The following is a 24592-nucleotide window of genomic DNA, read 5'->3' on the forward strand; positions in this document are numbered from 1 at the left end:
CCCATGATGAGTCTTTTGACTCCATGGAGCCTGAATATTATTATTATGATAATAATAATAATATTTATCTTGAAGGATTGCATTCTTTGGGAAATACATAAGATAGCAGACTCTTCCAGAAGGCAGCAGTTGAAGGATGAATGAGGAGGTGGAAAAATTTGTTCTGTGAGTTTGGAGATACACTATGAGCGAGTGTTGATAAGTTACTGCTTGCATTTGAACTCATTGCCATCAAAGGTTGGTCGATTGGCAGAGCCTCTGCTACTAATGGCTTGCAAAAAGTTAAACAGATTTGAGCACGGTTAGTAGTTAGAAGGGGACCAATCGTTCGATGGTGTTGGCACATTCTCCCTCGATGAGTCTTTGAACTCTCTGGAGGTGTCACATAATAATAATAATAATTATACCGAGAAGAGTTTGCCTGTTTATTATTTGTGGAATGAAATATATCTCTATGTCTCCCTTCCTTTTCCCTAACAATTTGAAAACATTGTTCAAGATTTTTGACCTTTGTCTTGTATGTTGTTGCTTTCAAGTTATCTTTAAGGCTATGCCTAAATCGATTAAACAGCAATCATTCTAAAGGGGATCTCTCTTCAGATGAAACATTAAATTTATTAGCAATCTCTGAAACAGACTCTCTATTACCTTGAATGCACTGATGAATTTTTTAAATGTTAGGCCCTAATTCTCTTACACTTAAAAATTCTGATATTAGCAAACTTTTAAATGTTGCATAACTATCAGTGTCTCTCAGGGAAGGTGATGCGTTTAACAATGTTTTGGCTTTGCCCAATAATTTATTACAAAGTATAATTAACAAATGAAAATCTGACCATTTTCCTAACTCTAATTTTTTCTGCATATCTAAAAAATGTTTCTACACTTTCACTGATATCTCCTCAGAAAGAAGGTATTACTAAAATTGGATTAACTAACTTAAAATTTCTCATCTTTAATTAAAGAAACTTCACAACTAGAATTACTGTCTCCTGTAGCCATTTTACTTGAGTCAATATTTACTTTCTGGAGTTTAATAAAGTTAAGTCAAAACCAATCCTGTCGGCTGCACCATTTTGTTATAATGAGATTTGATCTCTGTAACCATTTGTTATAAAGAGGTATTATTATTATTTAATTAATTTATCTATAACTTTTATTTCTATTTTAGGTGGGAAGGATTATTAGTAATAGTGCAGATGCAGCAGCCTTGCAAGAGGATTTGAATAATCTATGATAGATGGGCAAATGAATGGGGTTATCAGTTTAATGCAGCAAAATGTAAGGTCTTGAGGTTTGGGAAACATCAGTGGGATGCAGAATACTCTATGGGAGGAGTTATGCTGGAGGAAATAGAGGAGATAAGAGATCTGGGGTTGATGGTTGATAGAAACCTGAAATTTAGGGGACATATTGCAAAGGTGGTGAAGGTAACACAGAGGATTGCTGCAATAATGAGAAGGACGCTGCCCTGCAGAGATAAAACAGTTATCATTCCATTGTATAAGACACTGATCAGACCACACTTGGACTATTGTTCTCAGATTTGGTCCCCAGGATTTGAAGGAGATACTCCTGCATCTTCTAAGTCAAAACCACATGGTCATTCTCTCCAACAGGGGTGGGGGGAGAAATGTCATCTCAGTTATTATCAGCTCTTCTGTTGCTATGGCCAAATCCAAACCTCTTGTACATCTTGTTCCCTCTATTGCATGTTGGCTAAGATATTTGTCCTTCAAGAATTCCAGAAATTCCATTCCCTTATTACTGTATGCATTTTCCTCTTCCCAGCTTATATTGCTATAGTTAAAATCTCCCATAGTAATCATTCTTCTTGCACTTACCAAGCTTAACTGCCTAAATGTCTCCTGCTCCCCACCCTCATGCTCTTTGGTTTGTAGCAACACCCCACTAAATATACCATCTTGCCTATCTCTACCTCACACCATATGCTTTCAAAATCATTAGCGTCACTGCCCTCAAAAGCCTCCACTCTTAGAGGACATAAATCGTCAGTTATCATAAGCAGTACCCCACCACCATGCTTTTCCTCTCCTATCCTGCCAAAAAATGCTGTATCCTGCTACTTCTATTCCTGTTATTATATCCTCTTCTGTCAACCACGTCTCAGTGATCTCAATAATCTTTGGCTAGGTTGACACTATCAGTGCCACTAATTCTCATCTCCTTTATTCCGAATACTCCTTGCATTAGTATAAAGCATAAAAATGTCACTGCTTCTATACTTATCATTATCTCATCCAGACCCCACTGTACTCAGTGTTATCTGATGTCTTCTCCTATCCCCAAGCACCTATTCCCACAAGAGGCCACCCCTGCTACCATTCACCCTGGGAATTCTAGTTTCCCTGTATTGACACACAACTCATTCAGAAAACAGCAATCTCTCCAAATGCCTACATCCTTCCTCATTCAAATGCAAGCGGTCTCTCGCATACAGTTCCTTTCTGTCCTCAAATGCCCTCCAAGCATCCAAATATTCCAATCATCTTTTCTAACACATTCTGGCTATTATGCTATTCATTATTACTGCTCTTCTGCTTAGCTCGTCACTGTCATACCTGGCCAACACACGCACAGAATCTTTTCTTTCATACAACCTCAAGTGAGAATCTCAGTTCTCTTACCACCCGATTTACATTGCCTCCCAATCAAATCACAATCATCTCATCCACCCTTTCACCCCGCTTAATTGCCATAGCCACATTCCCTATCATTTCTCCAGGAAACACTCCTCTGGCATCCTGTCTTGCACACCACGGAACATCGAGTCTCCATACATCACAGCTCTTACCACTCTGTTCCTTGATTGCTCACCTGCATCCCTCACTCTCTCTCTCTCTCCCCTCTAACTCTTTCACTCTGTGTTCGCCTAATTACCTGCTGTCCTAGCATCACTCCATCCCTGGTTCCAGCACTCCCTCACATTCTTCTCATTCTCTCTCTCTCTCTCTCTGACTGTTTCCATTCATGGATGCAAGGAGCTTAAGGATTTTTCTCAGACATTGCCAAATTAGCCAGTTTTGTGCATGGACAGCAAGGTTTTTCTCCTCAGTTTATCTGAGGTATTTCCTCTCACAAGCAGGCAAACTGGCCCCATGAACACATGCAGCTACAGCCATAGAATATACTGGAAAGCATAGGGCTAGTCACCTTGTCCTCAGTATGGGTACAATACGATTAGAAGAGTTGAAGATGGCTCGGTAACAGGCCGGTAGGCCTAACACGCAGAAGAAGAGAAGACTAGGTTTTATTCTTTCACCAACTTTCACAGATGTTCTCCTCACATAAGAAGTAATACAAAAAAGAAAGAAAGAAAAGAAAAGAAAAATTGTCTTGAACCGTAAAGTCAAATATGAAATGAATTACTAGTTTCGTTTCCCCTTCAACAGTTAAATAATTAAAAACAATTGAGAAATTGAGGGAAGAGTAACCACAAAGGCTGTGTCAAACACAGATTGTTTTTGGAAATTATATACTTGTTGGAAGTTTTTTACCACTTATATATAGAATTTAGTTATATAACTTATATAAATATATAACTCTGATTGGGATATTGACCTCTAGAATGTGTCAAGTATGAGGAAGGATTGAGAAGATGTAATTTGCAGAGTCTGGTGGATAGGAGGAAGAGGGGAGATATGATAGAGACCTACAAGTTGGTAAGGGGTTGTTATAGTATCAAAGCTGGAGAAGTTCTAAGAAAATAGTGGGAGATCGGGGGAGAACCAGAGGTCATCCATGGAAACTGTATAAAGAAGGTGTGAGTAGGGGAGTGAGAGGCAGGTTTTTCTCGTGCAGAGTTGTAAATGATTGGAATGCCTTGCCTGAGAGTGTGGTGTTTGCAAGGAGTTTGAATGTGTTCAAGGCACGGTATGATGAGCTGTGTGTGTGATAAAAGGACCTCCAAGATGAGAGGGAGGTCCTTTTATCCTTTTTAGTTATCATATAATAATAACTAAATTATATATTTAGTTTAATCTTTATCCAAGTGTAAGCAAACAAAGTTTGCGCCTGAAGTATCTTCAGGACAAAGGATTAAACTAAATATATAATTTATAGTCTAACCAAGTGGTAAAAAACTTCCAACATCTTCCTCTAATCCAGAGTAATTTAATAATATGGTGTGACACCTTTTGGCAACTCGTATAGGTAAACATGACTTCTGCATTGCTTCAACCTTGCTATCACCTCTGGGTCTGGCTACCACAGAAGAGACCTCAATAAAGGTCAAAACTATTCTGGGTAGTAGCCCTTTGCATAATGTATAGCATTATACATGTCTGCAAGGAGATGTGCTTTGCATTATGGAAGATACTAAGGCAAGTGATGTGAACTTTGTCCACCTTTGCTACGAGTTGTCCCAGTCCTGAAGATACTTCAGGTGCAAACTTTGTTTGCTTACACTTGGATAAAGGATTAAACTAAATATATAATTTGTAGTCTAACCAAATGGTAAAAAACTTCCAATATCTTCCTCTAATCCAGAGTAATTTAATAATATGGTGTGACACCATTTGGCAACTCGTATAGGTAAACATGACTTCTGCATTGCTTCAACCTTGGTATCACCTCTGGGTCTGGCTCCCACAGAAGAGACCTCAATAAAGGTCGAAACTGGTCTGGGTAGTGACCCCTTCCCATAATGCATAACATTATACATTTCCTCAAGGAGATGTGAACTTTGTCCTCCTTTGCTATGCATTGCCCCTGTCCTGAAGATACTTCAGACGCAAACTTTATTTGCTTACACTTGGATAAAGGATTAAACTAAATATATAATTTACTTGGTTTAATCCTTTATCCAAGTGTAAGCAAACAAGTTTGCACCTGAACTATTTTCAGGACTGGGGCAACTCGTATATAGATGTTTATGACTTCACATCACTTGCCTTAGTATCCCATAATGCATAGAACATACCCTTAAGGGTATGTATAATGCTATATATTATGGGAAGGGTCACTACCCAGATCAATTTCGACCTTTATTGAGGTCTCATCAGTGGGAGCCAGATTCAGAGGTGATACCAAGGTTGAATTGAAGCAGAAAATAGTTTCAGGTAGAAACTTGTTTGCTTACACTTGGATAAAGGATTAAACCAAGTATATTATTTTTTGGTATCTTTAATTTAAAGACTGTTTTTGTTCATGATGGTATCAGCATCCAACAGTAAGGAATGATTGACACAAATGACTGGCCTATTTACTGGGTTGTTGATAAAATAAAAAAAAATTAATTAATAAAATAAAAGACTTCTGTGCAAAGTATATGTGGGCTAAATGATCAAAATAAAAGACTTGAATGTAGGATCATTGTTAGATTATATGCTGCCCCTAAATTCAAGAAAAATTTATGCAGAAGTTTTTTTTTAAAAATGGTCTTTTTTTAATACTTGAGATACAATTTTGCTGCTCCTAGGCATTGCCTTAGTAACTGAGTAAGTTACAATGCTCCTAGTTGGATTTGCATTATATAAATGAATTGGAAGAATCGAAGTGGAAAAGAAGATGGGCATGAAGATTTCTAAGGAATGAGTAAACGATAACGTTACCTGTTTTGGCAAAAATAGATAACAACAGCTACTATCTTTAAGAAAGAAAACATCACACTATGAAGTAACAATATAGTTTAGTTTTCTTCACATATTATTAAAATTTTTCATTTTTATTGCTAGCAAAGAATGAGTATGGCATCTATATTTTATGAAAAAAGCACTGGTTATAATAATATTGTCATTCTCTTTAAAAAGAGAGAGAGAGAGAGAGATAAAAAATTCATACTTGCTTAAATTGGAATAGAATGAGGAGTGGTAGCTTTAAATATTAGATAAATGTCTTCAAACTGTTTTACTGGCAGTGTGATATGGAAAGTTATGAAGACCTTTATTGATGATTAAGAAAAAAAAATAGTTACTGGAACTCTTTTCAAAGAGACTTTTGTATAATACAGAAAACAATTGAAACTAATAATAGCCTTCGTTTCTTAAATATGCTATTATTAATTTTTTTTTTCACTTTGGACTGTGATGATATACATGTGGAGTGCTCCTCGTGCTTATAATATTGCATATTTGTTACAAGCTTTTTTTTTTTAATTTTGAATTGTTATTCTGTAGTTTTAAACCATTCAAATATATTTACAGTGGTCATGAGACATGTCTGAAAATTATGTGTTTATGATATAAATGTATATAAGCTGTTTTCCCATTCAAGTAGAAATGCTCAAATAAAGAGGTATAAAAGTTTCGTGGTGGTTACTTTGCATAATTCAGAAGGCCTGGTCAGAAGGTTGATTTCTATGTGATTGGTGTGGAGCTCTCATAATTCCTATCTATAATAAGGGGAATAAAGTTGAATGAGAGCAGTTTCTTTACTAAGCATTTTCCAAGTAAGATTTATTCAAGCATATTATTTGGTCACCTAGGTTTCTTCTTGATGGGGAGGAGGTGGAGAGGATCCAGAGGCGAGTGACCAAGATATTATTTGGTCACCTGGGTTTCTTCTTGATGGGGAGGAGGTGGAGAGGATCCAGAGGCGAGTGACCAAGATATTATTTGGTCACCTGGGTTTCTTCTTGATGGGGAGGAGGTGGAGAGGATCCAGAGGCGAGTGACCAAGATGATAGCAGGTCTGTGGAATGAACCGTATGAGAACAGGTGGAGGATTTGTGGGTTGCAAAAATTGGTTGATAGGCAGAGGAGGGGAGATATGATTGAGACATTCAAATTACTGAAGGGTTTCTATAAAATTAATTCAGAAGATTTTTTTGAGAACAGGGCTGGTTGTGGGAGGACTAGGGGACATCCATGGAAACTGGGAAAAAGTGTGGTTAGTAAAGGTGTTAGAGCTGGGTTCTTTACTTTTAGAGTAGTGAATGAGTGGAATGCGCTCCCTGAGTCTGTGGTGGATGCTGTGATAGTGAATGAGTTTAAGGCGAGGTATGATAGATACTGTATGAATGTCGAATAGTTGTGATGAAAATGATTTGGGGCCTCCCTCGATGAGTCTAATGACTCCCTGGAGTTGCCCGTAATAATAATAATAATAATAATAATAATAATATTTGAAAAGAAGTTGAGAAAAATTGTGGAAGAGAAATTGGGAGAAGAACAATCTGTGTTCAGCAAAATATAGGATGTCAAGATCAGATTTATACTTTACAACAAATAGTTGAGAAATCATGGAACATCACAAGTCTCTGTAATTAAATTTTGTAGATCTGAAAAAAGGCATATGACAGGGTGCCCAAAGAAAAGCTTTTCAAAACAGTACAATTGTATGGGGTAAATGCAAATAATTTATACAGAGCAATACATAATCTATATTTGGAAGTAAGCAGAAAGATGGCTTGATGTAAAATCAAGGTTAAGACAAGGATTTATTTCATAATGGATCACATTATGAAAGAAAGGTCGCATTAGGTCTGATAATAGAATTGGAGATGTCATATTTATCTCTTTGCTTTATGAAAATGATGTTGTACTAAACACATCTAGTGAAAGTTTCCAGAATTCTCTAACTAAATTGCATAATATTTTTAACAAATTTGGCATGAAAATGAGCAATAAAAAGATCAAAACTATTAAAATAGGCAGGAACATAGAAAACTATAGCTGCATTCTCAATCAGGAACCTATAGAACAAGTAAAATATTGCAGCAATTTGGACAAAGATTTTAGGGCAGAAAGCAAATTAAAAATGGTAATAGACAACAGATGAAACCATGTAATATAATTTCTTGGCATCTTTAATTTATGAGAAGGAGAGCAATGATACTGAATGATAAGATAGCTGAATTGTGTCAGGTGGAGAGTGTTCACTTTGTGAATGGATGGAATGAATTTGAAGGAAAGTTAGAATGGTTCAAAGCTGATGGGATACATCTGAATGGGTTTACTCTTATTAAACAACAATCACTCCAAATATTGGTCATTTGGAGTGACTGTTGTTTAATAAGAGTACACAGGGTTCATACCAAATTAGTACTACTAAGAGGCAGAGAGAGATTGAGAAGCAGATTGTGGAAGGATGGGAAGAGGATGAATATAATGATGAGAAAGTGATTATAGCAGAGCAAAGTGATGGAGTGCAAAACGGTGGGGAAGATAAGAATATAAATGAAAATGAGACTCAGGATCAGGGAAACTGGGATGATTCAGATGAAGAGAGAAGTGCACTACAGCAGAGAGATTAAAGAGTGATTTGTTGAAGGGGATGGCATCAAAGAGTTGAGAACTGTTATGCTTGTGTGCTAATGTATGGTGCATTAAAAATAAAAGGGCTGAGATAGTAGCTTTGATTGAATCAGTATATCCAAAGATAATTGGCATAAGTAAAACTTGGCTGACTGAGGATGATATACTGTCAGGACTTGAAATACTAGGATATAGAACTTTCCAAAAGGATACAAAAATGAAAAGAAAGAAGGGATATAGATTAGATATAGGAAGAGCCAAAAGCTTCAATGTTGCCGAATTGAAGCCTTTGGCTCTTCATATATCTAATAATTTATTAGGACACCTCTCGGCAATACTCATAGTAGGGTTGTAAGTTCTGTTCGCTACAAACTTGATATTAACTAGGTCTACCTACTCACTGATGAGACCTCAATAAAGGTTGAAACCGATCTGGGTAGTGACCTTCTCTCATAATGTAGAACAGAAATACAGCTCCTAGGAGCTAAGTTCACATTATGGGTAAATATCAAGAATGGTGATCGGAGCTTGCTCCACCTTAGACATGAGTTGCCTCAGCTTGCACTACCTTAAGGGTCAGTTGCTGCAGTATCCAGGTATTTGCTTATGCTTGGAATCGCCGAACTTTATATAGTTTCTACTATATTCAGCATGAAACTCTTTGAGTTTCTCATTCAGTTAAGAAACGATATGGGATGAAATACCCCTTAACTTAAACAGGGGGAGTATTGTTAATTAAAGGTGATTACACAGCGTGAGAAAAGTGGATGCTCCAAGAGGGGGTGAGAACATGTGTAGACAGGAATGGAATGGGATGACCTGGGATCAAGAGGAAACAGTTGGGATTGAAAAGGGTTCTAAAATGAATAAGCAGAAAGGGAAATGGCCCCAGTCAAGCATGAAGAGATCACATCGAGCGAGTGGTATCAGTGGAACTAGCTGTAGATCCAAAAATGAGCTGTTGTGTGTGTATACAAATGCTAGAAATATAAGAAACAAAGCAAATGAAATGGTTGCACTAATTGCATCTGTTCACCCAAAATTGTCAGAATAAGTGAGACATGGTTGGAAGAGGACGACATCCTGACAGGAATAGAGATGGAAAGGTATGATGTGTTTCGTGAGGATAGAAGGGGTAAAAAGGGAGGGGAGTGCTATTGATGATATTATGTCCATACAAAGTAGAGATGCGAGATGGAAATAGTGCCAGTGGTTTTGAGGCAGTATGGTGTGAGATACAGGTGAACGGAATCAAATACTTGGTTGGATGTTGTTATAGACCAGGTAATGTGGATGGTGGTGATAATGAAATTTATAATCAAATTAGCCAAGCATATAAGAAAAGGGTGATCATTGTGGGCGATTTTAATTATGGCAATATAGACTGGAATGATGAGATAGCAACTGGAAGTAAAGAAAATGAGTTTTAGTTTTGGGGCAATAACTACCTCAGATAGTATGTAACAGAGAGCACACGAGGATTGAGGGTCTTGGATTTGGTCATCTCATCAGAGGTTATAATTATAAATGAGGTGTCAAGTCATCCACCAATTGGTGAGAGTGACCATGAGGTGATTACCTGGGTGGTTGCCAGCAGTGTGAGAACCTCTGTGAGAAAAGGGTATATGTGGAACTATAAGGGGGGGGTGATGATGAAGAGCTCAGGAGACAGCTTGCGGGTGTAGCATGGAATGAGGAGTTAGCTGGAAAAGAGATCAATGCAGCTTGGGGGATTTTTAAAAACTATCTAGTAGACGCAATGTCTAAATGTATTCCAAGGGTAAGAAGGTTAAATAAGGTAGGTGTGAGATGGATGAATAAAGAGATTAAGCATGAGATACAGAGAAAAAAGCATTGTGGAGGCAGTATAAGAGAAATGGAAATAACCAATTCCATGAGGTCTAAAAAGAACAGGCAAGGACTTGGTTGGTGAGGGTAGCTAAAGAGAGGTATGAACAACAATTAGCTAATGAAGAAAAGAATCCTGTAAAGTTCTTTCGATATGTAGCCAGCAAAAGAAAGAATGATTATGGAAGGATGACACTGATTGGAGAAAATGATATAAAGACAGCTGTTGCGGAATGTGTGATGGAGATACTTAATGAGCATTCTAAAAGGTTTTTCAATCTTAAGAATGTGACATCGTGGCAAGATTGAGAGCAGTTGATGGGGAGGAGAGACTGACTATAAGTGAGCAAGAGGTGTATGGAGAGTTGAGTAAACTAGATGTTAATAACGCTGCGGGACTTGATAATATATCACTGCGTATTCTGAAAGAATGTGCCAGGGAGTTGGCACCTGCCTTGACATATTTTTTTAATATGAGTCTTGCACTCGGTCAAGTTCCTAAGGAGTGGAAGGAGGGCGAGATTGTGCCACTTCATAAAGGAGGTGATCGAACTCAAGCATCAAACTATAGGCCTATCTGTGTGTCAGGTGTTGTGGTTAAGTTGTTGGAGAAGCTTGTGAGAACTAGGATCCAGAGTTGGGTTGACAACAATGGTTATTATCTTTGATGGACAGCATGGATTTGCTAAAGGGAGGTCATCTTTTGTTAATCTACTTACAATAAAGTGACTGATTCCGTGGACAGAGGAGAAGGATACACAGTAATATACTTGGATTTCACAAAGGCTTTTGATAAAGTACCTCATGATCAATTGATAGTCAAACTAGAGCAGATGGGGTTGGATATTAGATTAGTGCATTGGATTGGCGACTGGCTATCTGATAGGTATCAACAAGTTGTGTATGGGGGATGCGATATCCAGGAAAAGGAAAATCACTAGAAGAGTGCCTCAGGGGTCTGTTTTAGGGCCATTACTGTTTAACTTGTATATTAATGATATAGGTGAAGATTTGAATGGAGATATTCAGTTTTTGCAGATGATGCAAAGTTGGGACGAACCATGAAGACTAGTGAAGATGTTGTGGCCTTACAAGAAGATTTGAATAAATTGAGTGATTGGGCATGGAAATGTGAGTTCAATGTTGCAAAATGTAAGGTTTTAAAATTTGGTAAACAGAGATGGGATGCAGAATTTATGCTTGGTGAGGATATATTATCGGAGGTGGAGGAAATAAGATATCTGAAATTTAGGGACACATAGCCAAAATTGTTAAGACAACACAAAGGCTTCTGGGAATGATGCAGAGGACACTGATATGTAGAAGTAGGAAGATTCTTGTTCCGTTGTATAATTCTTTGATTAGGCCACACATGGACTATTGTGCCCAGATTTGGTCACCTGGTTTTCAAAAGGATGAAGAGATGTTGGAAAGGGTCCAAAGGCAACTCACTAAGGTAGTTTCTTAACTCTGGAATGTTGAGTATGAGGAAAGATTGAGAAGATGTAAATTGCAGAGTCTGGTGGACAGGAGGAAGAGCGGAGATATGATAGAGACCTACAAGTTGGTAAGGTAGTTTGTTATGGGATAAATGCTGGAGAAGTTCTACATAAAATAGTGGGAGATAGGGGGGAACCAGAGGGCATCCTTGAAAACAGTATAAAGAGGGTGTGAATAGGGGAGTGAGAGGCAGGTTTTTTTCGTGCAGAGTTGTAAATGATTAGAATGCTTTGCCTGAGAGTGTGATGTCTGCAAGGAGTTTGAGTGCGTTTAAGACACGGTATGATGATCTGTGTGTGTGTGATAAAAGGACTTTCCAGATGAATCTTTGACTCAGTGAGGTCCTGGGGTAATAATAATAATGGTAGCAGAGGAATTGTGTCCTTCAAGAGTAAAGTGAAGAATAATAATACATGTTAAGATTTTGAAGCTATTTTGTGTGAAGTTGAGATCAGCAAAATAGTATATCTAATAGGATGCTGTTATAGACCAGGGAATTTGATGAGTATTGATGAAATATTTAGACAAATTAGTTGTCGAATGAAAGAAAGATGATCCTAATGGGAGATTTTAATTATAGAAATGTGGATTGGAAAGAAGGGGTAGTGTATAGAAAAAAGAAGAGTGAATTTATTAAGTTTCTGTAAGATAACTATCTAAAGCAGTATGTGATAGACTCAACATGAGTTTTATCAGTGTTAGATTTGGTGATATCCTCACGGGATGTGGTTGTAAATGAGGTATCAACACTGCCATCTGTTGGTGAAAGTGATCATGAGTTATTGGTTTTGAAAGTAGTTAAACAGAAAAAAGTTGTAATCAATAATATCTATAAGTGGAACTATAAGATGTGTGATTATCAGCAGCTCCATAGTCAACTAGCATTAGGTTATGAATTGTGTAGAAAAGATGGCATTGCATGGAAAATGACAAGGCAGTATCTAACCCAAGTAATGCATAACTGCATGCCAAGAGTTGAGTGAATAAATAGAGCTGGAATGAGATGGATGAATTGTGAAATTAAGCAAGGTATTAATAAAGAAGTTGTTATTGAGGAAGTACAAGACTGTTTTCAGTGAACAAAGGCATGAAAAATATAAAGTGCAGGCCAGAAAAGTGACAAGCATGGTTAAAAGAGAAAAATTATAATATGAGAGGAGATTGGCCAGTCAGGTCAAAGCTAATTCAGGGAAAATTTTCTGCAATGCAAGAAGAAAAATAATTATGACAGGTTGATGCTGGTGGACTATAGTTATGGTAGCAGAGTAACTACAGCAAATGATATAGTGGAATTATTTAATCAACACTTCATCAGTGTATATATATCACAGTGGTGTGAATGAAGTGTGCAATATGTAGAAAGGAGGCAAGAATTAATAGAATTAAAGGTGAAAGAATCAGAGATGTATCAAGTGTTGCTCTGATTAGATGTTAATAAGGCTGTGGGTATGGATGGCATATCACCACATATTTTTAAAAGAATTATCCATGCCCTTGTCCTGATTATTTAATGAAAGTCTTGCAATGGGGAACGTTCCTAAGGAGTTGAAAGAAGGTAAAATAATACCCTCCACAATCATGGTTCGAGAACAGAAATTTCCAATTATAGTTTCCTGTCTGTATATTTGCAGTTGTAATCAAAGTGTTGGCAAAATTGGTTAGAAACAGAATACAGGGATTGATGAACATAAGATTCTCTGTGATGGTCAGCATGGGTTTATGAAGGACAGGTCTTGTTTTAGCAATCTGCTTATGTTTTATGATAAGGCAAATATATTCAATAGGGAAGAATCAGATACAATGATATTCTTGGACTTTGCAAAAGCATTTGATAGATTACCACATGATAAGTTGGTGTGCAAGCTGCAGAGGACAGGAATAGATAGTATGTTGGTTAGATGAATCGGAGATTGGCTCTCTGAATGATACCAACAAGTTGTGTATGATGGAGCCATGTTTTAGAAAAGGAAGGTTTGTTAATGATATTTCTTGTGGGTGGACTGGGGATCTTCAAATGTTTACCAATGATGCAAAGTTTGGTAGAATTATCGGGCATAGTTCTGATGTTAATTTAATGTTGATAAATGCAAGGTGTTACACTTTGGGATATAGAGATATAAGGCTGATTACTGTATTGGTGGAGCTGTACTTCAGGAAGTGGATCACTCATCACTCCAAGATTTGGGATTTTGGAGTAATGGTAGACAGCAAACTGAATTTCCGAGGGTACATTGCATGTGTTGCAGCGACTGCACATCATGTTGCTGCTGTGATAAAAAATAAATTGACATGTACAGATAAGGAGGTGGTGTTGAAGCTATATAAAGCAATAGTCAGACCACATATGGACTATTGTGCTCAGATTTGGTTACTTGGTTTTCATTGTGATATAGAAACACTACAGAGGGGGGAGTCCAAAGCTGAATAACCAAAGTGAGATCAAGACTCTGAAGTATTGGTTATGAAGAGCATTTGAGAGAATGTGGATTACAGAGATTGGTGGACAGAAGGAAAAGAGGAGATATGAGAGAGACCTTCAGGTTAGTTAAGGGATTTTATTAAATTAATACAGAAAAAATTATAAAAAGAGTGGATATTAAAATAGGAAGAACAAGATGCCATCCCTGAAAGTTGTATAAAGATGTGGTGAAGAAGGATATGAAGTGTGGTTTCATATACATTAAATTTACAACAAGGTGACTAATACATTGTACAAGGGAGATGCATATACAGTAATATATTTTGATTTTGCATAGGTCTTGGTAGACTGCAACTGGCTTTACAAGAGGACTTTAACAGTATGATGAGTGGATACATGAATGTAATTTAAAGTCCAACACTTTGAAATTTTTAAATTTAGAGCTGATTTGGTCACCTAGTTTACAAGGATGAAGGGATATTGGAAGTACTAATAGATGATTGACAAAGGTGGGTTTTTCGTCATCTGTAATGTTGTGTATGAAAGAAAATTGAGGAAATGCAATTTGAGGAATATAGTGGAGGGGAGGGGGGGATATTATTATTATTATTATTATTATTTAACATTTCCAGGGAGTCCAAAGACCTATTGAGGGAGAGTGTGCCAACAGCATCGAACGATTGGTCCCCTTATATGATTGAAATATCCTCCCACCCCCTTCTATCTCCTATCCACTTGGTAAGGAGTTATTACAAATTAATGTGGGTTATGATATAAAACACAAGGCCATCCTTAGAAACTGAATAAAGGAGGTGTGAGTGTGGGGGATGAGAATGAGAAGAGGTCTTTTTTTTTATGTAGACTCTGGAGGGAGGAATGTATTATGTGAGAGAGTGATGAATGCAGAGACAGTGAATGAGTTTAAGGTACAGTTTGATGAGTTATGTATGTATGTGCTTTTTAACTTCACAGAAGTCTGACAATGATAATAGTAATTATAATAATAAGAAAATTATTTTGATATCAGCATTAGAACAAATTAATGTGTGGCCTATATTTATAATGTTTCATTTACTTTTTTTAGGACCTTCCTGAAGAAGCACCACATCACATACCTGAAACTTGTCCTGATCCTCATTGGCCTCATAGTGGTGAAATAGTATTTAGCAATGTTTCTTTAAGGTATCGAGAAGGCTTGCCATTTGTATTAGAGTCAGTATCCTGCCACATTAAGGCTGGTGAAAAGATAGGTGTTGTTGGAAGGACAGGAGCAGGTAGTTACTTTTTTTTTTATTATTATTATTATTAAACCTCCATGAGGTTATGATATTTATCACAAAAGATCTGTTCCTATTGTGTCTCTGATTCTATGCCTGAAAATTATTCAATGCCTATGCACTCAGTATAGATCCTCTTACTTAATATTTAATAGCAACATGAACATTAGATATACTATATTTTTTAAATAATGATTTCACACATGTAAGAGAAAACCAAATATGATTTATTACTCCTATATATTACTCAATATGTGATGTGCTTCTTTCAGGGAGGAGGCAGAAAAACTGATAACAGCATTTAAATTCTGAACATAAGAACAAGTCAGTCATACAGAATGTGTATGATATCACATATCTTGTTGCAGCTGTCCAGTAGGAGGAAACACTATTAGAGTTCAGAGACATAGGAATAGATGTATAATTAATTAATTAATTTAAAAGTAATAAATAAATAAAAAATATAAAAAAATTATAACCTGTTAACAGCAATTGCTCCCCAAAACTTAGGAATAGGCTTACAGTGTGTTCACTTAAGATTAGCATGGTGGCATAGGGCTTCACATGATTCAAAAAATAGACAATCAAAGACAATGAAAGAATTAAACCAAGAATCAGTAATAGAAAAAATTAAAAAATATAAACATAAATGGATGGAACACATTCAAAGAATGAAAATAGAAAGATTACCAAAACAAGCCTTAAAGTACAAGCCATTAGGAAAAAGAAAACCAGGACATCCTCTTAAACGATTTAACAATGACTTCTAAGGCCGTGCTAGGCCTAAATCCTGATATGCATGATGACAATAATTTGAACCTTCTACACTGTAGCATCTTGGTATACTTCCACTGAATTCCATGTCTAGTGTTGATGGCATGAGGAGCAGAGCCTGAACCTTCAGAATCCAAAAATTTTATATAATCTTGATGTTCTTTGATTCAAATAGTAGCAGAACAGCCAGTCTGTCCAAAGTAGCAAACATAACAAGAACAGAGTATTTGATAAATACCAGGCCAAGGATAAATGTGATAATGTTTTTTAGATAGGTGGTAAACCAGCACAGAAGTTGTCATCTTTTTAATAATTTTTTATATTTTTAATTATTTATTATTTTTAAATTAATTTATTATACATCTATTCCCATGTCTCTGAACTCCACTGATATTTCCTCCTCCTGGACAGCTGCAACCAAGACGTGATATTATTATTATTATACCGCATTTCCATGGAGTCCAGATTCTCATTGTGGGAGACCCATACTAACAATTATACACATAAAACCTATCATATCTCTCTCCTTAAGCTCATTCACAGTCAGGTAACCTACAACTAATTCTGACAATCCATTCCACTCATTCACCAATCTCCATACAAAAAATCTGATCCATGCACCCCTACTAACCATACTTTTTCACAACTTTTACAGATTGCCCTAGTTCTCTGGCAACATCATATATTGAAAAATGTTTTGTTCATAAATTTTATAAATCATGTTTAATATCTTAAAAGTTTCTGACATGTCCCCTCTTTTCTGCCTATCAGCTAAACTTTGTAAGCCATAAACTTTCAACCTATCCTCATAGAAAGCATTCCATAGATCTGTGATCAGCTTCATCACTTGTCTCTGAATCTTCTCTAGCACTGCATGGTCCTGAAGAAACCGAGGTGACCAAATCTGTGCACAATATTATACAAATGCTGTATGACCCTTTCTTGTATTCATAATTTAAATGTTGGTAACAGTTTTTCTGTCTTCTCCTTGAAAGAAGCTCATGACATATTGAATGAAATATATAGGAATAATAAATTATATTTAGTTTTCTCTTACATGTGTGAAGCTGTTATTCAAAAAATATAGTATGTCTAGCACACATCTCTATTAAACAACTAGTAACTTATCCTTACTGGTGAAGATTACTAGAGGTCTGTCCACGATTTTCGTAAGCTACATTTAAAGAAGTCATTCTTGCATAACCAACTTGTGTTTTTAAAACGATGTCCACGAATGCAAGGCAAATCAGAGTAGGAGTGAGAGAGAGTTATGGGAATGATAGAAGAGGAGAGAAAGGAAACAGTAAGAGAGAGAGGGAATGAGAAGAATGTGAGGGAGCACTGGAACCAGGGATAGAGTGATATCAGGAAGTCAGGTAAGTAGGAGAACACAGAGAGAAAGTGTTAGAGGAGAGAGAGAGAGCAAGGGATGCATGTGAGCAATCAAGGAACAGGGTAGTAAGAGGTGTAATGTATGGGGAATGATAGAAAGTGTGGCTGTGGCAATTAGGAGGGATGAAAGGGTGGATGAGATGATAATAGGAACAAATGACTTGAGAGGTAATATAAATTGGGCAGCGAGAGATATTAGATTCATGCTTGAGGTTGTACAAAAGAAGATGCAGAGAGGAAAGATAGTAACGAGCTGAGTAGAAGGGCAGTAATATTGAATAACATAATAGCTAGAATGTGTCAGAAGAGAAGATTGAAATATGTGGATGCTTGGATGGTTTTTGAGGACAGAAAGGAATTTTATGTGAGAGACCGTTTGTATTTGAATGAGGAATGACATAGACATCTGGAGAAATTGCTGTTCTGAACTAGTCGGTGTGTCAATGCAGGGAAACTAGAATGCCCAGGGTGGATGGTAGCAGGGGTGGCCTCTTATGGGAATGGGTACTTGGTAGAAGATGGACGACATCAGGTAACGCTGAGCCCACTGGAGTCTAGAAAGTGATTATGCTGGGTATAGAAAAAGTGGCATTTTTATGCTTTATACTAATGCCAGGAGTATGAGCAGATGAGGGTAATGTTATCAGTGAGAGTCAACATGGATTTGCAAAGGGGTACTCTTGTTTTCATAATATGCTAGCCTTTTATAACAAAGTTACAACAGCAGTGGATGAGAGAAAGGCATATACTGCCATTTTCTTGGACTTAGCGAAGGCATGGGTTTGAATGTCAGGTTGGTCAACTGGATTCAGGATTGGCTGTACGATAGGTATCAGAGAGTTGTGTATGGTGGGGGTTTCAAGGAGGCAGAGGGTTACAAGTGGGTCCCACAGGGCTCAGTACTGGAACCTATATTGTTTAAGCTTTATATTAATGGATTGCAGGGGGTTATTCAGTTGTTTGCAGATGATGTGAAGCTGGGAAGGTTTATTAGTAATAGTGTAGATGTGGTCGCCCTGAAAGAGGATTTGAATAAGTTAAACAGATGGGCAAATGAATGGGAGTATCGGTTTAATGCAGCAAAATGTAAGGTCGGTTTGGGACACATCAATGGGACGCTGCATACTCTATTGGAAGAGCTATACTGGAGGAAGTAGGGGAGACAAGAGATCTGGGGTTGATGATTGATAGAAACCTGAAATTTAGGGGACATATCGCAAAGGTGGTGAAGGTAACACAGAGGATTGCTGCGATAATTAGAAGGACGCTGACCTGTAGAGATAAAAGAGTTATCCGTTGTATAAGACCCTGATCAGACCACACTTAGACTATTGTTCTCAGATTTAGTCCCCAGGATTTGAAGGGGATAAATTAACTGTGGAAAGGGTACAAAGGCAGAGATGACAAAGATGGTTTCAAGCCTGTACAATGTTAGTTAAGAGGATCAGCTGAAGAAATGCAGACTGCAGAGTTTGGTGGATAGATTCATATTGGAAGTTTAATGGAATATTATCAGCACTGAGAAAGGATTAAAAATAATATTAATACTTCCAATATTTCGTCTCCATCCCAGAGATATCTTCAGGGATTACAAAAAACTTTTTGTGACAACACGCACACAAATTAATACAATAGTGAGTGAAACTAAAATCCTATCTAGGTTGTGTGCCTCTATGGGCATTTACAGGTGGCCTGGGATGTAAAGATGGATCTCTGATAATTAATGTTTCCCAAATTTTGCGAAGTTTAATGCAACTGTGTTTGTTTAAATTTGGTTGATTCCTGAGTGCAGATGCAGATTCAAAGAATAATCTTTCTTTTTTTGAATTTACTATGGTGGAGCATGGTGGTTTTTTCCCAGGAGATCCTGTGGGTTGGATCCAAAATATGGTCTGCAAGGCTAGATTGACCATAATCGTGATTGTAGATGTATGACTTGCTACCCGGATGGTTGCTGATCTACCTGTCTGTCCGAAGTAAGCCAGTTTATGGTCAGTCTGGCTTTGCAGATCATGTTTTGGAATATAATCGGAAAATGGATATTATTCTCCGTGATCGCTCTACCTGTATACCACTTGAACATGATCCCACAAAAATTCAAGTTAAAAAATTAAAAAACCTATTTAAAAAAGTGTGCTCCTGGCCTCCTGACATTACAAAAAAACTCAAACCATTTGGTTCTAATCCCCCCCCCCCCCGTATATACGGTTTGCCTAAAATCCATAAACCTTATTCTCCCCTAAGACCTATAGTAGATACCACCAATGCTCCTTGCTACAAATTGTCAAAGCAGCTAGCTAACTCTTTGACCCATCTCCCTCACTCGTCTTACCACATCTGATGTAAAAAACTCTACCCACTTTAAATACTTAATTGAAAATCTTACTTTAAATAATACAGACATATTGGTCAGCTTTGACATCATCTCATTGTTTACCATTATTCACCTAATCTTAGAGCTCTTTTCCTTTGCCATCAACTCTGGTTATTTTTCTTGGAAGAACAAAATCTACAAACAGATAGAGGGAACTGCCATGGTTCCCCCTTCTTGGCAATTTTTACATGGAAAATTTTGAAAAACGAGCCATAGACTCTTCCCCTCTAAAACCTTCTATCTGACTAAGATATGTAGATGATGTATTCTCTATTTGGCCTCATGGCCCAGACACATTAGATTCCTTCTTCAGTCACCTCAAATAGTCTACATCCAAGAATCCAGTTTACAATGGAAAAGGAAAATAACAATAGCTTACCCTTCCTAGACACCTTAGTAACACGCCTTCCTAATGGTAGCCTTTCTTTCTCTGTATATAGAAAACCTACTCATACAGGCAGATACATTCACAAACTCTCCCATCACCACCACCATCCCTCTCAGCAATATGGCATTATTAAAACTATTACCAATAGAGCCAACAATCTTTATTCCAGTGAAACTGCCCTTTCAACCAAACTCGAACACATACACAACACCTTCCTTTCCAATGGCTACATTGACTACAGAATTGAAAAAATAATCAAATCCTTCCACATTCCCTGACCATCTCTTCAGAAGGGCTTCAGAAATGCCATCACCAAACCTTACGTTTGTTGTACATCAGAAAAAAATAGCCAGATCATTAAAAAAAAGTACAACCTACATACAGTTGTTAAGTCCCACTGTAAACTTGCTACCCTTATCCGTTCCATTCCACCAAAGACCAGCTCCCTCCTCTCTCAGTGCCTGGAGTATATAGAGTACCTTGTGCCTGTAAACTGGCTTACTTCGGACAGATAGATAGATCAGCAACCATCCGGTTAGAAGAACACAAATCATACATCAACAATCACGATTATGGTCAATCTGGTCTTGCAGACCATGTTTTGGATACAACCCACAAGATCTATTGGGAAAAAAACACCATGCTCCACCATAGTAAATTCAAAAAAGAAAGACTATTCTTTGAATCTGCATTTGCACTCAGGAATCAACCAAATTTAAACAAATATGGTTGCATTAAACTTCCCAAAATTTTGGACACATTAATTATTAGAGATCACTCTTTACATCCTACGTCACCTACAAATGCCCATAGAGGGCGTACCACCCAGATAGGACTTTGGTTTCCCTCACTATTGTATTATTTTGTGTGTGTGTGTGTGTGTGTGTTGTTACAAAAAGTTGTTTTAAGTTTTAAAAGAAGTATAACGTGAGTAGACATATCAATACAAAATTAATAACGGAAAAAACTCACGTACAAAGATTATTTAATAGTATAATTTTCGCCTGTGTGTCACAGGCATCTTCAGTACATTAAGCTCAAATTAAACAATAACTGACAATTCCAAAAAGCGTTACCTAAGTAGCTGGTGTAAGATAACTGAAAAGGTCAATAACTTTCCTAAAAATAATAATAATAATAAATCAATACAATAAAAAGTTAGGAAAGATTAGCTGATTTGTAAAGTACTATCTCCCATAAAGGGGATAGACGTGAGCCGTCGGATCTGTTTAAGTTCAGAGTTTCACATGTTTCTTTATAAAGGCGTTCCATGAGAAACTGACTTTTGTGAAGAACTCTTGTCCTTCTCCAATGAACTCTATGTCTACTGAAGATGGCATGTTCTGCAAGTTCAGACTTTTCAGGTTTTACTTTATTTTATTTTATTTTACTTTGCGACTATTCAACTTATAGGCCTCTTACATCAGATCCTACCCGGAGTCAATTGAAGAGACTTAATTCTCTTATAGATAATGTATCTACATGGAATGAAGATCAAAAGAAAAAACTTAAAACCTTCTTCGGTCGTCCACCTAGATTGTATGGTCTTCCAAAAGTTCATAAACCAGGCATTCCGTTGAGACCAGTCGTAGATTGTATAGGTTGCTCCACTTACAAAATCTCAAAATTTTTATCAAATTTACTCTCCTCTTCAACTAGAAGAACTGATACTTATATAAAAAATTCTTTGGATTTTAAAAATAAAATTTCAGATCTTCATTTGGATGTTTCTGATATCATGATCAGTTTAGATGTTGTTTCTTTATTTACAAATGTGCCTCTTTCGGAAAGTATTGAATTACTACAACAGGAATTTCCTTCAGACATTGTAAACGTATTTGATTTTGTAATAAATTCTGGTTATTTTTCCTTTAAAAATAAGTTCTATCAACAAATTGAAGGAACAGCAATGGGTAATCCTCTTTCTCCTGCTATCTCCAATTTCTTTATGGAACATTTTGAACAACGTATCTTTGACAACATTTCTCCCAGACCTACTCATTGGTTCAGATATGTCGATGACATTTTTGCTGTATGGAACGGCTCTTTGGATGAACTTGAACAATTTCTCACTAAGTTAAACGCAATTTCATCCTAGGATCAAGTTTACCCTAGAAGTAGAATCAAATAAGCAGTTAGCCTTTTTAGATCTTCTAATTCTTCGCCAATCAGATGGTAACCTATATTTCTCAGTTTATAGAAAGAAGACTCATACAGGCCATTATATCCATGGAGAATCTCATCACCATCCCAGTCAAAAGACAGGAACTATTAAAACACTGGTTCATCGGGCCCACTCCTTTTGTTCTTCAGACGATCTTATACAGAAAGAACTACAATATATAACTTCTTCCTTTCTATCTAATGGTTATAAGAATTGCTTCATTAAAAGAGCTTTGAGTAGTTTTAATATGTCTTCCTCTTCAAACACAGAAGAAATAACGCGTATTACTATCCCTTATGTACAAGACATCAGTGAACGTATAGCAAAAGTTTTAAAACTACTGAATATTTTTGTTGCCTTTCGACCATTTAGAAAAATCTCCACCTTTCTCACTTCTCCTAAGGACAAGCTTTCACATCTTAATCACCCAGGTGTCTACCAGATTCCGTGCTCTTGTGGATTATCTTATTTCGGACAAACGGGAAGATCTGCCTCTATTCGGCTAGAAGAACACCAATCTTATATTGAATACTTTAAACCTGAAAAGTCTGGACTTGCAGAACATGCTATCTTCACTAGACACAGAGTTCATTGGAAAAAGACAAGAGTTCTTCACAAAAGTCAGTTTCTCATGGAACGCCTTTATAAAAAAACATGTGAAACTCTACTTCATTCTCCTAACTTAAACAGATCTGACGGCTTATGTCTGTCCCCTTTATGGGAGATAGTACTTTACAAATCAGCTAATCTTTCCTAACTTTTTATTGTATTGATTTTTTTTATTATTATTTTTTTTTTTTTAATTTTATTTTAAAATTTTATTTTTATTTATTTTTATTTTTAGGAAAGTTATTGACCTTTTTAGTTATCTTACACCAGCTACTTAGGTGGCGCTTTTTGGAATTGTCTGTTGTTGTTTAATTTGAGCTTAATGTACTGAAGATGCCTGTGACACACAGGCAAAAATTATACTATTAAATAATCTTTGTACGTGAGTTTTTTCCGTTATTAATTTTGTATCAAAAAGTTGTTTTGTAATCCCAGAAGATGTCTCTGTGACGGAGATGAAATATTGGATGTATTAAAATTATTTTTAATCCTTTCTCAGTGCTGATAATATTCCATTAAACCTCCGACATGAATTCTTCACAGCACTTAAGCCTCACCACATGGATTTGGTGGATAGAAGAAGGAGAGGTGATATGATTGAGACTTTTAAACTGTTGAGAAATGGTTACAGGGTTGACACTAGGGAGTTCTTTCGCTTGGTTTAACAGTAGGAAGGAGTGATAACACAGGGCCATCCCTGGAAGTTACAAAAGGAAACTGTGAGCAAAAGATTGAGGAGTGGTTCCTTTGCATGGAGGGTGGTTGAACTATGGAATGTATTGCCTGATAGACTGGTGAGAGCAAAAACTGTCAATGAGTTTAAGGAGTGGTGTGATAGACGTTGTGTTTCCTAGGAGGGACCTCCCACAATGAGTCTTTTGACTCCATGGAGGTCTGAATAATAATTATATTTACCAAAGAGCTAGCAAGGCTCTGTTTTCTGAAAGTATACATTATGTTAAGGAGCTCATTTTTTCTAATAATAAAATTTCCGACCTTCAAACTATACTGCAGAATAATCTTACTCCTGAACATTTTGACTTAATTAGTGTAATTTCTCTTTCTTCAACTAGACATGCTCACTTAAACTATAAACAGAATTTGACATGTAATTTTGAATTTTTAGAACAAAGAAGCTTATTCAGCAACTACCCAGTTCTGCCCATGAAAAATGATTTATAAATTTATCAAACATTCTTTTTACGGTGATAAATTAAGTATATTGTCAAAAGGCAAGATTTTGCAGTAACACCACATCATCTGCCTCATTTAGACTTTTTATGGTAGGTGTAGAAAACAGCAGCATTAGGGAATTTCATACAGATGATTCTAACAAGCTGAGTTTGTTGAGGTTGCACAGATTTTGTACAAAGCTAAACCTCCTTCTCTGAACATTTGTTTACCTGAATTAAAAGCTCTCCATTCTTTACACTGAAATAATAACATTATAATAATTGAAGTCTGGCAAAAGAAATGCAACTGTACTCATGGAACCACTGACTACAATCACAAACTTAATGTTTTACTGCATGATAGATCCACTTATAGTATAATTGACAAAGATCCTATGCAAATCCTGTTAAATGAATAAATTGCTAGAATCAAACATATTCCTTAGATACTAATACTAG

At 36.6% G+C, this 24592-nt stretch overlaps 1 protein-coding gene across 1 annotated transcript in view; it reads left to right on the top strand.

The window, feature by feature from the left end:
• The window catches only part of LOC150092881 (ATP-binding cassette sub-family C member 5-like), a 708254-nt gene that overhangs the window by 556812 nt on the left and 126850 nt on the right, over window positions 1–24592 (top strand). The window contains exon 23 of the mRNA XM_090414097.1: window positions 15068–15257. Within this exon, the coding sequence (XP_090270223.1) occupies window positions 15068–15257 (190 nt within the window). The remainder of the gene's footprint in view (window positions 1–15067; window positions 15258–24592) is intronic.

This window comes from Typopeltis vanoorti, chromosome 24 (genome assembly GCF_054136105.1).
Source record: "Typopeltis vanoorti isolate ZY-2024b chromosome 24, IOZ_Tvanoo_1.0, whole genome shotgun sequence".
NCBI lineage: Eukaryota > Metazoa > Arthropoda > Arachnida > Uropygi > Thelyphonidae > Typopeltis > Typopeltis vanoorti.